General features: G+C 40.9%; 1 protein-coding gene across 2 annotated transcripts in view; it reads right to left on the bottom strand.

The window, feature by feature from the left end:
* LOC306817723 (protein PHTF2) overlaps positions 1 to 14714 on the bottom strand; it is a 39625-nt gene that overhangs the window by 16343 nt on the left and 8568 nt on the right. For both annotated transcript variants that reach the window (XM_079334836.1, XM_079334837.1), the window contains exon 2: positions 8730 to 8825. In XM_079334836.1, the coding sequence (XP_079190962.1) occupies positions 8730 to 8774 (45 nt within the window). In that variant the 5' untranslated portion in view covers positions 8775 to 8825. The remainder of the gene's footprint in view (positions 1 to 8729; positions 8826 to 14714) is intronic.

Raw genomic sequence — 14714 nt, 5'->3', positions numbered from 1 at the left:
ACTTTTTTAATCCTTACATCCTGACCTTTAATCCAAACCTTTGTTTGTCTATATACTGGAGCCTGTGAAACTGGTCCAATAAGGTCAGGTTCAACTGGAGATGGAGGTCAGGTTCAACACTTTACAAAAACACCTCTTATGAAGGTGTTGTCTTTTCTATGGGGGGGGTATCAATCAACGTCACACACAAACATTCACCGAGAGGGTGTGACGCTTAGCAAATGTATTTATGTACTGTAGGTCTGAGGAGAGCTGGACGGAGAAAGCCGTGATAAAAAGTTCTGTTACAATGGGAACAAGATAGTTTTGTACTTTCTTCAGACATCTGACCTGAGAACAAACAAACACACCCGGTAGACCAAACTGGGCCAAACTGTTTCTTTTCCCTTCCTATCTCCATTCACAGATAAAACTGAGCTCTGACTGTTTCAAGTGAAAGACAACAAGGATGCATGGAGATTAAAAGTTTCACAGTTTGTCCCTCTTCAGACGTGAAATCCTACTTTGAGAGGATTTTCAGGAGATCAGTTGATAATGGGACCTCGCCTGATCAGGCTGACCTCGCCTGATTATTAAGTATCAGGCTTGAGTGTGAGGCGCTGAGTCCGGGTCAAACCACAAGCTCGCCTGTGGAAACTCTGCATCTTTAATGAGGCTTCATTAAACATGGATAGAACGACATGAGGGGGGTCAGAAGCAGCGAGAGAAGGACTGGAAGAAAGACTAATGGATTAATGTCTATTATGTCATTATGTTGATTTAGGTTACTCATGAGATCTCTTTTAATCCACGATCGGACACAGGTGCTTACAGGCAACACGTTGTGCTTAAGCTGTTCTTCAGAGCTCTGATCAGTACAGAAAAATTGTTCTTATCAAACAAAAGCATCATCATTACCATCATCATCAATAATACCATAAACCATGGTCATCATCATCATTAAGGTCGTAGGTGTTCATTAAAGAGCGGGGTCTTTTTCTTAAAGGTGCAAAGCGACTCGACTGATCGAAAAGGGTTTCGGAAGTCCGTTGAACCACCAGGGGGCAACAGAGGAGGAGAGTCTCGTTAAAGTCTTCGGACGCTGTTGTGAAGGTTGGATCAGGTGCCTCTCATTGGCAGAGCGTAGTGGGGCCGGAGGGAGCGTAGAGCTGGATTACAGAGTTCAGGAAAGGAGTAGCCGTGTTTGTTGCTGCTTTGTAAGCGAGCAGCAGAGTTTTAAATTTGATACAAGCAGTAACTGGCGGAGTGGCGCGCTCTTTTAGGAAGGTGGATGACCAATCACACTGCTTCATTTTCAATCATCTGCAGGGGTTTGATAGTGCATGAAGGAAGACCTTACAATAGGAAGTTGCAATAGTCAATGTGAGCCTGGACAGTACCAGGAGCTGTGGAGCATATTCTGACAGATAATCATCATGACACCCACAGCCCAGGCAGACTTTGTAGGTAGGAGTTGTATGGAGATGGATATTGGATATGGATATATCAGCCAGTTCCTCCCATAGAGGAACTGGCTGACATGATAAGGAGCTATTTGAGGACAACTGGGCCAAAAGAGATGATGGCATACAGTATGACTGAACACTCCAAAGGACCTTCTGCTTTAACAACTCCTCTTCTCATTTAGGAATATAACTCAAAACTCTGTACTCTGTGATTCCACTGTGACTTAAAGATGAATGTGGATGCTGCTGAGGCTCCGTCAGTCGAGAACAGACACTTTAACCTGAGCGCTGGAGAGCATCAAATCAGACGTCTGACTAACTGTGTGTCATTGGGGCTGACTAATTTTCCACATCGCTTAACCTATTTAAAAAATACATCACATGCGCACGCACACACAGATTGGAAAGGACGATGGCAGTGTGTGCGGAGGACAGCCAGAGGGCAAACATGACCAGACTACAGAGCAGAAAGATAAAGAGGGAGAGATGAGGGAGATCAGGAGGAATGCTCTAATGCATACATCCATGTGCTCATATGTATATTATCCACTACTTTCCATGTTAATTAGATATTAGCAACAAAAAAAAACGCTCAATAAACTGCATATTTATTAATTCATCTGTTGTTATTCTGATACTAAAAGTAAATTTAACATTTGCTTACACTAGTAACTGCCACATAATGAAGTCCTATCTGCACTGATTTCACTAAGAGAAGTCAGGCGTCAGTGATTTAACAAGCAACTTGAGCACTAAGAGAGCAACAGAAGGAGAGATGATGAGTGTGCTGCTGCGGCAGTGCCGGGGTCACCATGACGACAGAAGGGGGGGGGGGGGGGAGAGGGAGAGAGAGAGAGAGAGAGAGAGAGAGAGAGAGAGAGAGAGAGAGAGAGAGAGAGAGAGAGAGAGAGAGAGAGAGAGAGAGAGAGAGAGAGAGAGAGAGAGAGAGAGAGAGAGAGAGAGAGAGAGAGAGAGAGAGAGAGAGAGAGAGAGAGAGAGAGAGAGAGAGAGAGAGAGAGAGAGAGAGAGAGAGAAATGGGGATTATGTCGGCGAATCAACAATGTTATATAACAGCCACCTCTGCAGTGGGAGCCACACACACACAGACACAGACACAGACACACACACAGACACACACACAGACACAGACACAGACACACACACAGACACACACACACACAGACACGCACGCACACAGACAGATAGATGCTGGTATGAGGAGATATGGGGGAGGGGTAAGTGAACAGACGAGGTTTACCTCATTAACACACTTTGTGAACTGTAAATGAACTATAATGTAATCGATACCATTCATCTGCTGTCTGTTACCAAGCTGGGGTTCAAACATGAAGCTTTAAATTACCACCTGATTATCTGATGCACGTGGAGCATGTTGCCCTTACTTTAGATGCTCTCAGCTCATGTTTTGGTTTTAAGACTCAAACCAAAATAGCTTTGGGTTACGATAGTCATTCTCAGTGATGCTTTTGTAAAGCAAAAAAAACAAAAAAAACCCAACAAGGTTTAAGTACTAAAAAGCTGAGAGTTAAATTTGGCATCTAACTAGTGAACATGGGAGTGTTTGGCTGACAATTAGACAAATATTTGCAGAGGTCAAATGCTGACTGAAGGACGAAGCAATGATCAGATGGCAATCCATTCACTGGTCTAAGGTTACTGCCAATTTTGCCCTTTATCTGCTGTATGTGCGAATTAACAGAATCTCAAACAAAAAACGTTTAACTATAAAAGGTGATAATGTATGGTGTGTAAAAAAGCTTGTTTCTACCACCTATAAAAGCATATTAGTTGTCAATTTAGACAATCAACTCCTAAACTCTTTCATCAAACACAGAACTCCAGTATTTGTTAGGTTCATCCTTCCAAACACTTCTTTGTTTTCTCTTGTTGCAAACATGTTTGTCACCTTGAAATCGGTGTATTGTAATAATCTTTTTTCTAAATGTTGCAGCATCTAACTGAAGCAGTTTACTCCAAATGATGAATAATAGACAGCAAGGCAGAGTCGCACAGACTCTGCTCACGTGTTTAAGAAGTTCATTTTCAGGTTGTGTGCGATCAAAAGGACTAATGATTCAGTGATTTAGTAAAAATATGACTTTTAATATTTTAAAATCTTCAAACAGATTGCAACTAAAACTTGGCCTGCAAATATTGATTTATTCTTTTTAACTTGACATCAAAATTGATTTCAGTGTACGGATCAAGAAATCATTGCAGCTTAAATTCCCAAGCACAGATAATTATGTTCCAACATCTTCAGTTTCAAACAAACAAAATCAAATCATGAAGAACATAGACCGGCTGGTTGTGACATGGAGATGAATCCCTCTGCTGAAGTGTGACCATGGAAACAACCCACCCATCCACACTCGATCAAGTGTGTGTGTACTGTGTGTGTGTGTGTGTGTGTGTGTGAGACACAGATGGGAGAATCTGCTGTTAGATACAGAACATGTATCATGTATCATGTGAGAGCAGAGATTTGTCTCAAACTAAAAGAATGCTCCGTGAAAAGTTAAACAGGTTAACTTCATAAAAATCCAGAAAAATGTTTGCTGTCATTGATGTATTTGTATTTATATGTAAGGCACTTTGTAAACAGTTTTTTTTAAAGATGCTATATAAATAAAGTTATTATTATTACCTACAAAATATAAGAGACTGATTCATCCTGTTTTAAACAAGATGCTTGAAAAAAAAAATCAGATTTTTATATATGGGTATATTACTCTGTACCTCAACCAACATTTATATTTATAATAAATAAATCTACCAATGGGTTTATTCTAAACATTTCATTTTGTTCATATGGTTTCAGATTTGAACCCAAAATGTCAAACACTGTTTTTTCAGCGCTTCATCACCAGCCTGGTTTTGCCCAAGATTTCTGCCTCTTAAAAAAGGACTTTTTTTTTTTCTTTCAAGTGCAACTTTGCTAAAAGTAGCATAGAGCTGCACAGTAACAGTGGATCTTTGTTACCGAGAGTAAGGTCTTGTCTCGAGACAACATTTTTTATGAAGTGGAATTATACAAATGTAGACTGATTGATCATCAAAACAACAATTTAAATCAACTCCAACATATCAAATGTAACATTAATGGACATTTCTCACAACCTCAAAGTGAAGTATTCCATGAACAAAACAGTTGGAGATGAATTTTGATCTTTTTGTGGCTTTTTAATACCTTTTAATCCAAACTGAACACAAACCATATGTCTCTCTTGTTTGTCCTGTATGAAAGTGTTTTTATTCTGGATGGGAGAAGAGTTGAGACAAACTCATTTTTAGGGAAAAGAGAGACTCCTCAGAGGAAAGAGTTCATATTACGGTTTCAATAAATTGTATCAGTTGCAGATTTCACTTATATTTAATAGTCAGAAGGTTATCCTCCTTTAATTGTACTACAGCTGAACCCTTGTCCAAATAACAATAGATTATTTCAAATGCATCAATCATACTATAAAAAACTAAGATATTTTATCTGCTTGTTTCAAATGTAGCAGTGTCCTTCAAACCTTACTGATCTTGAAACATTGTGAAAATCCACAAATCTCCGCCACATACCAGGATAAGAACTGTGTCACTCGTCTAAAATAGGCCTCAAAGCCAGCACACAAATAGGCAGTATGTAAGCTGATTTATTACGGTGCAACTTTTAAAGCTCAAATAGTTCACTGACATGCCAGAAGTAGCTGGCTGTTAACGTCCCACCGAGCCAAAGCGAGCTCGATGTGTCAGACATCACAGCAAAATCAAACAAGGAAGTTTGTCTGCTGCACTCACAGAAATAGACTGCAGGACAGCTGGAGCCTTGGCCAAGCACTCTGCTGAGGCTTAACAGGCAGCTAGCACAGAGACAGAGACAAACACACACACACAGCAAACACAAGAGTAAGTCTATTTGCAGCGTGTCTGTGGACAGATTTCCTTTAACACACTTCATTGCTTATCACGGTTCTTCACTTCAGAGAAAATGTAAATAGAAAAGAGCTGTGCCTCCAGTTTTTATCCTTTAACGTGAAAAGTCAACATAAAAAGGGAAGTAAAAACTTCCATCACATAATCAGTAGCTGGTTTAAAAGGGTCTGTTCACTCGAATCACACAAAAAAAAACATTTAAGTGGTATCACACCAGCTGACAGTTAGTTTTTGCCATCCTCATTTCTGGCATTAAAGGTAACCTGCTCTATGCAACAACAGTGGCTGATATTCACTTCCTTTGTAAAGAGCTGGAAGCAGACAACTTGAAAAAAAGATATCTAAAAACTGGACTAGTTTAAAACAGCTGAAGCTGAACAGAGACAGCACATCCATGGCCATGACATACAGTGAGCAGGATGGAAATCTTGGCATTATTTTGGATTCTGACCTTAGCTTTGAGAATCATATCTCCAACATGACCAGAGAAGCATTTCACCATTTAAAGAACATTAAAACCCTGATCCTTCATATCCCAGACTGACGCCGAGAAATGAGTCCATGCTTTCATCTCAGCCAGGTTAGATTACTGCAACACTCCACCTGCCGGATTATACAAACAGACTTCAACCTCTTTCAAATTCAGAAGCCATAGTTCTCAAAAGTCATCGTGGGCTTCCCGTACAACACAGAATCACCTTCAAAGTCCTTTTATTAGTCCATAAAGCTGCCAATGGTTCAGCTCCTCAGTACATTTCTGGCCTGCTCACACAGACTACACCTCAACCTGGACCCTCCGGTCATCAGGCGGAGGTCTTCTAACCGTACCAGAATCAGATGGAAGTCCAGAGATGGTCCTCCTCTATTAAAAACAAACAGTCCTGCTGACTGACATCCATCACTTACGTTTCTACTTTTAAAACGAAACTCAAAACATATCTGTTCTCCAAAGCGTATGAATCGCTATTTTTAGCATGTGTGTGTTCATGTGTGTGTATGTATCCTTACTTTTGCTTAAACTGATGTTTGCTTTATGTATGTATGTTTTTGCATGCTGCTTTGATTTTGTTCGGAAAGCACACTGACTTTACCTGTGATGAAATGTGCTATTCAAATAAATTGCTATATTCCATGAGGGGAGGAAGTGAGATAATAATGCGGCTGTACAAAAAACCCCGGCATGTAGCCCACATTTGGTGCTACAGCAACACTTTTACAAGACGGGGTGACAAACACAGAAGGGCTTTTCCACCACGTGACGCTACTTGGGAGCTAAGGAGACACTTTAAATACACACACACACACACACTTGGGAGCAGTGTTTGCTTATTTGGCTGGATTTCAAGGTGTTTGCTAAAAATAAGAGACAGAACTAGAGATAGTCTGTGGTTTGGCATTAAGCAGAGTCCTAGCTGAATGTGATGGACTAGAATAGCTGCAATGAACCAATGTTTGACCCTGAAGGGTTGTGTCCGCGACATGTGATTGGATGCCCTTTGAATTATAAGGTTGATGAAGATACTGGGGGGTTGACTGAATCATCCTTTAAGGGCGACTCGTAGAAAGTAAGGAAGTTGCGTTTGTCGCGAACATATCTGCGTCTGCATTTTTTGCTTCCGCGTCTTCAGAAGGTGGGAAAAACGCTTAACTCGTCTAAAAAACCAGCGTCTGTGATTAAGGAGGCCTGAGGGCCAGACAGGTGTGATCTAAGCCTTCAGAAGGGCTTTATTAATTGAAGACGTCAGCACGGGTGTTCCTCTGCCTAGACAAGCTCGGCTGGGACACACACCTATGTAAAGCCAGAGACAGCAATGAAGCAATAAAGCTCAAGTTCAACTATTAAAGGGAAACTTTGGATTTTTTGCTTGTGAACATCTTTTTAAACCACTCTGATGGAGCTCTAGATCTAAATAAAGATTAAAGATTTTTTTTTAATGCTACAGTTAGTTTGAGGACTAACGAAGCAACGGCAACGAGAATAGACAATCGTTTGTCTCAGTCAGACGGCAGTCGTCAGACCTTTAATTAAAGTTTATAACTTTTCATGAGTCATCTTCAGTGTGGTGTGATCACAGAGGGAAGCTGCCAGGTGCGAGCAGAACATCAGAGAGATGGGAGACAGACACGTTGTGATGACATGAGAGACAGATGAAAGAGAAAAAAAAAAAAAGACAAATATGGAGAGAGGAAGGTCAGAGGAGAGTTATAAGAGAAGTGGTGGAAGTGGAGACAGACAGGGTGCTAATGACAGACAGGCCGAGAGGCAGACAGGTGTGTAAGCTGAGAGCTGCGGTGGGGAGCGGGGCTGTGCTCCAAGCAGAGGATCTGATATCTGAGACCATGGAACAAGAAGACACACAACACCTTCCTGTGCTCACTGCCAAATAAGGTGCATCAAAAAGAGTCTGCACACTGAAGTATCTAAACTTTTCATTTGAACTCTAAACCCTCAATTGTGTTTTTTTAGGGGGATTTAAGGGGGGAGTTTTAAAGCAAGATCAATACGCTGATGATACATTTATGAAAGATACTTCAGGTGTGTATGCAATGTAGAAAACAATAAAATACTAAAGTAGTGAAATGTGAAAAAACATAAATCACTATCAGATCTATAAGAGAATCTGCATGCATTAAATAAATAAGTTGTTATTTCATGTTAATGCCTGAATACATTTATTATATGAATTTAGTGAAGTGAAATAATAAATCAGTCACCTTCAGATTTTGCAGAAATCAGTTTGTGTTTTTAAGGACAGTTAAATTAGAGCAGGTTTTTGTTTTTTTACAATAAAACTATCTAAACTAAACTGCTGCTGCCAGGTTCATTACATACTCAATTTAAGATTTTAGGGGAGAAATAGTTCACATCCTATTTGGGTTTTATTTGAAAATAAATCCATAATTTATGATATAACAACTGAGCAAACTGGTAAAAGAACGAGTGAGTAGACACTGAAAGCTGGATTATTTCTTAATCCTTCATTTGTTGTATTTCTTTTAAATGCATACACAGAAGGAAAAACGTGGTTAACCTGCTTGTTTTTTCGCAGAGGTCTATTCTCTTGATGTATTTAAAATACAGACGCACACTCAGGTAGGTAGAAACACAGATGTGAAACAAGGCTCTCCACTCCCCCTGTATTTAGGAGTCAACACAGTCGTATCATATCTACCATCTTGTGTTATCCTTTCAAATTAATGATGAACTTAAATGATCTTTTAAGGAACATGTGCTGCTAAAATGTAATTAAAGATCAAATACATCCAGCAAAGACATTTTACTAAAGATTTGTACAAGGAAAAACCAAAGTAAGCAAACAAGAAAAATCTTCCTTTACCTTTTTCTGGTACCACACCACAGCATCTTTCACTTTGGAAGCCATTTACATTTCCTCGCTCCTCGCCTAGGGCATCTTAGACTGAAAACACACAGCCTGAGAGAGAGAGAGAGAGAGAGAGAGAGAGACAGACGTGTGAGTGACTGAGTAATGAGGAGAGAAAGAGGACGACTGAAGTCTAAATACCTGACAGGAAGGTATGTCATGAGGAAGCAGGGGACACACACACACACACACACACACACACACACACACACACACACACACACACACACACACACACACACACACACACACACACACACACACACACACACACACACACACACACACACACACACACACACACACACACACACACACACACACACACACACACACACACACACACACACACACACACACACACACACACACACACACACACACACACACACACACACACACACACACACACACACACACACACACACACCTTCTTGTCACCTACTTTATATTGACATCAAGCTCACAATAATCAAACAGGGTTGTTTCGACTCCCTAGTTGGAGAAGTTGCAACTTTAATAGGGATGTTACAGCTGGATGCTCCATGAATCACACTGTGCCACACACACATATACACACACACACACACACACACACACACACAACAGAAAATATTTGGGAACGGCTGTTTAATCCCTCGCAGTGGTTTGGGCGTATGAGCAATTGGCAAAAACAGAAGACACTTATGAAACACTAGAGTTTAATTTGAGCCAAGAGCTGACGAGCTGAATGTTCAGCAACACGACGCTGCTGTGTGTGCTGCCATGATAAAAAACGTCATGCAAGTTATACTTACATACAAAGTCGGGGTAAAGGTATAATTGTAATCACTGAACTAAACTGGCTAATCTAAACCATTTCATCTGAAGAAGCTTCTAAGCGTACCACGGCAAGCTGTATGAGATATCTGAATTCTCTCCTGGTTCTGAGGACAAACAATCGTCGAATTCAGCCTCACAGTTTTATTATGAAGTTCCTCGTACCCGCACTACGTTTGGTGAAAGTGCCTTCCTCTTCATGGTGTAAGCTGCAGGAACACCTTAAAGTGGAATCTTAAATCACCAAAGGAAGGATTGAAGACTTTTTGACCAGTGTGTGTGAACATGTCTGGCTGCTGAAAATTGATGCTTTGTGATTTTTTATTTTTATGTCTTGTATTTTATTTTAAATGTGAAATGTTGGGTTTAAATGTAAAATCTTTTATGTTGTTATGCTGACTTGTTGGAGAAAGAGATTTCTTATGTCAATGACAATATAAAATAAAGGTTAATAAAATAAGAATGATAGTTTAGTAGTTACATAAGTGTAGAGTCACACACAGTCTCAAAAGACTGACTGAATTATTCAATTCATGATGAACCAAAACAAACAATATTTTCGTGTTACACAAGAACTTCAATATGAAGGGAAGTTTGAGGTGAGAGAGCACCGGCGTTCAGCCGTGACTGTGTTCAGCCTGCAGAGTCGGTGTCAGTGTGACAGTCGGTGTGCTATTACAGCGAGATTTGTTTGAACCGGTGACGTAGGTGGTGTGACAATGTTTGTTGCGTTTTCCGCAGGTCGACTGAGAAAACAAAAAAGATGCGCTTGGTACGAAGCAGTGAAGTGAAACAGGCGAAGGCTTTGGTTAGCTGCTCTGCCTTCCTATTTACTCTCTCGTCTTTTAGTGTATTTAAGAGGTGCTGTGTTTCCACGCTGCGTGGGTGGGAGGGTCGGAGGAAGAGGAGGAGGAGGAGCGGAGACATGGAGAGTGATGGAGCGCAGCAGCAGGTCAAGCTGACTCTCAGGGGGCAGCAGGAGCCTTTCTGTCTTACAGGGAATAAAAGTCCATTGAACAAACAAACGAGTGACAGTGACAAAAAGCTTCCAAATGTCCTTTTAGCTTATTTAATTGGATGTGTCTTCTCTTTTTCTGCCTTTTTTTTTTTGGGGTGTGTTTGAATCTTGATGCTGAGGCAGCAGAGTGGAGACACCCTGGTGCTGCATGTGAAAGCTTGTCCTGTTTCCAGGGTACTGACGCCTCCTGTGAGTTCTGTGTCATCCTCTGCGGTGAAGTTGCTCAATCATCAGCGAGCTTTATTGCTTTGAAAAGAAGAGCTGAAATATGTGGAGTCAATATTGTTGCGGCATACACCCAGGGGAGAAAAGAAATGTGCAGGCTCATGATGCCACAGTTGATCTGCCAACGACCCCACCACAACAATTTATAGTCATACGTGTGTGTGTGAGGGTGTGTGAGTGTGTGTGTGTGTGTGTGTGTGTGTGTGTGTGTGTGTGTGTGTGTTTTAATGTCCCAAGCGGTGTTGGAGCAAGTCAGAGATAATCATGTCAAGAACGTGACTTTAAAAAAATAAATAAATTAAAAAACATTTTTTAAAAAAGCAGGAAGGACAGAAAAAGTTCATGCTTGTACTAAATATGAACCGCTTCTATGTTGAGTGTATTCTGGTAGTTACTCAAACACACACACACTCTCACACTCTACGCGCACACACACACACACACACACACACAGGCATGCCAAACCACTAGCTTACAAATGCACAATTCTGCAAAGGTCTCAGTTCCTGTACGTTACGTGTTCTCCGTAAAACTGCAGAGATGGTGATTGCATTTCTGCTGCCTTTGTGCGCGCGCGTGTTTTCCCCAGAAGGCCACAGACATTTTTAGCTCTTGCTTGCTGTTGTCCATGTTCATGATCAATAACCCTCCAACCAAACTTTACAATACCAACAGATGCTGCTTTGTTACTTCAAAATAAAACAAAGTCGTATTGTTTCATAAACAACGTCGCGGTTTACACTCCAAGGAAAAAATACTTTTGGAAGAAACATAATGTGCTGCTTGTTTAATCATGTAAAAGAAAACGGTTTTTTATTCTTTGCAATTTTACAACAAAAGCGTTGCAAATCCTAAAATGTACTAAACATCTGAAAGCGTTCAAACATCAAAATGACAGTAAATATTGAATCTACTGCCGATTAACTTATGGCTTTAAAACTACTACTATGTGATGTCATCGTTCCTTTGAAACTTGTCTTTATGTGAACATGACATGAAGCAGACGATGATGATCAGATGCACAGAAAGTATGTTTATAGAATAAACTCTTTCAGCCTTCAATGAGATGTTTTAAAATAAGCATCATTGTCATCTTTGTGAGCAACAAGCGCAAACTACTCCTGCTGTGAACAGATGACTGTCAGAGATCAACCGCCAAACAACAATAGCAATCATGACGACTGATGAGAGTTTTGAAAACAGAGAGATTAACATGGGGAGCGACAGCCAGTCATTAGAAGATGGACCACAAACTGCAGTGATTCTGTTTTTTAACTGTGTGGAGGCTTTAAATCCTCACAATCCAGAGACTGATGATGAGGAGAAAACAGACTGATCCTCCCTTTTTAAAGCCTCAAAACCCGTCCATGACACCCCAGTGTGATGTCAGCGGTGATTCACACAATCATCACCGGGCAAACACACATGCAGACAGACTCTTCCCTCATGCAGCTTTATACTCAGGATTAGCCGTAAACTGCTGGAAAACATGACGAGAAGTAATGGCTGGGACATCTTGGCTTTTTCCACCGCTGCACATTCACAGAGCTCCCGAAATACACTGTGGTCTGCTGGGGTATTTTAGGAACGGAGCCTAGACAACACACCCATCGTACAATGGGCGGCTGCGTTGTCTCTCAAGCAGAAGGGTTCGATCCCCAGCTCCTGCAGCAACGTGTGCGACGTGTCCGTGGACACTTAACCCCGAACGGCTCCCGCTGCTTCGTCGGCTGAGAATGAATGCGTGTGAATGGGATGAGTTATTTCTGATGGTCTCACTACATAACAAACACTACCATCAGTGTGAATGACATGCGCTGTAAAAGTAGTCAGAAGACTAGAAAAGCGCTATATAAGCTCAAGTCCATTTAAAATTAACCATTTACAATCACAGGATATATATAAGAGAGCGACGTATTTCTAAGGTTATAATGTGGGCAGCCCTCATTGTATGGAATCACACACCCCCCCCCCCCCCACACACACACACACAGTACAAATAAGAAGCTTCATCACAAATGCAATTCAATCCCATGACAAATCTCTCAAAGAATTTAACATCACTACACACACGCACACCCAAATACGAGATGCCTTGCCAAGTCTGTCCGAGCCGCGGTTGTCTGAACTGACCCATTTACAGACAGAGAGACAAAAAGAGCTTTCAGCTGTCACTGAGTGTATCATACTGGCTCAAAACAAAAAGAGCCCTCATATGAACATGAGGGCTCTTTTTGTGTGTGCCGTTGGTCTGGTGCTTGTGAGTCTGTGTGCAAACAGGAAATGGTTTGGTGTAATGGGCTGTATGTTTCCTACAGCTACTGCGACTGTAGACATGAAGTTGAAGAATTCATGAAAAAAATTCCACTGGAAATTCCGTTATTTATAAGAGTTCAGCATCAGCAGCTGTACATGAACATTCTTCAAACGAAGCTTCAGTTTTAGTATGAGCAGCACATTCACAGGATGGCTGTACGGACAGTGCACCTTTTCTCCTCCCTCTGAACCTGATGTGATTCTGCTGTGTGGAGCCATGTGATGCTCCTGACAGCTGAAGACCTCAGCCAACTACTGTCTCAGCAAAAGCAGTGAGATTCTTACACACATCTGCACGCACTCTCTCTCTCTCTCTCTCTTTGTTTACAAATAGGGAATTTTATTATATTTGTCTTATGAAATAGTTTAAAGGACCCCATGTTTATGGTCAGTAATTGGAGCTACTTTGTTCTGGGTTAAAAGTGATAAAAGATCCCTAACTTTAAATTTTAAGTTTTTCTTTTTTATAATTTTTGACAGAATTGCGATATGTGAGCCCCCCCCCCCCCCACACACACACACAAAGTTTTAGTTTGAACTTGTTTATAGAAGTGATTAGAGTGTTATTTTAAGACTTTAAATAAGTGTAAAACAAGCAGTGAGGCTGCACTTCACAGAAAAAGTCTGTAATGACTGAAGCGTCTCTTTACATAGATGTTTACGAAGCCAGAGGCATCAGGATCAATCAGGTGAGCCATTGGCAACACTTTGAATTCACTTAAACCAAACTGAGCAGGAGGTTGTGAACGTAGAGAATAAATCAATATCCACAAACAAAAACATTCAATAGCTAATTTCCCGCTGTAACCCTGGTTACAATAATCAAAAGTTAAACTTGAACATTTTCATAAGAAATGTAGGAGTGGATAACGGCAGATATAATCAAACCCCAGCCCTGCACAGACGTCACGTTCCCAAGCATTGACCTTTCATGACCTTCAGAATAGGTCATGATGCTTTATATATATATATTATATTTGCAATGAACTACATTGTCACAGCAGCAACTGGAATCACAGTCAAGAAACCACCCAGAAAACTAACAAATACCATTAAGACATAGAAACACTGAGATCAGTTTTTTTTTTTTTTACACAAACGAGACAAAACCTTTGGAGTTATAAATAAAAGATTTACTGTGCAAAAGTATCCAGTTTACAAGATCTGATTAAGTGTATTTATAAATGAATAAATGTGAGGACATGGATTTATTGTGTGGTATTCTCCATTAAACAGTCTCATGGCAGTTTAGAGAAAGGACTTTCTGTAACGTTCAGTTCTGCACCTCGGGGTGGCTGAACGTGCTCCGTTGAATCACATCCAGGGTGGGTGTGCAGGATTATTCCCAATGGACTTAAGTTGTGAAAGCACTCTTGCCTCTGTGACCTGCTCAAGGTTTTCCATTTCAGTCCCAATGATGGAGCTGGCCTTGTCTGCTGTGCAAGCTCCCTCTCCCCAGCACACCAAAGAACAAGCAACCACAGTGTGATGAAAGGCGCCACAGAGGACCCCACCTGCATCCTCCTCATCTTTTCACCAAGAAGCCTCGGCTGCATTGTGAT

Source organism: Symphodus melops (genome assembly GCF_947650265.1).
Source record: "Symphodus melops genome assembly, chromosome: 22".
NCBI lineage: Eukaryota > Metazoa > Chordata > Actinopteri > Labriformes > Labridae > Symphodus > Symphodus melops.
The sequence above is the reverse complement of the archived record's forward strand: the minus strand, read 5'-3'. Positions and strand labels throughout refer to the sequence as shown.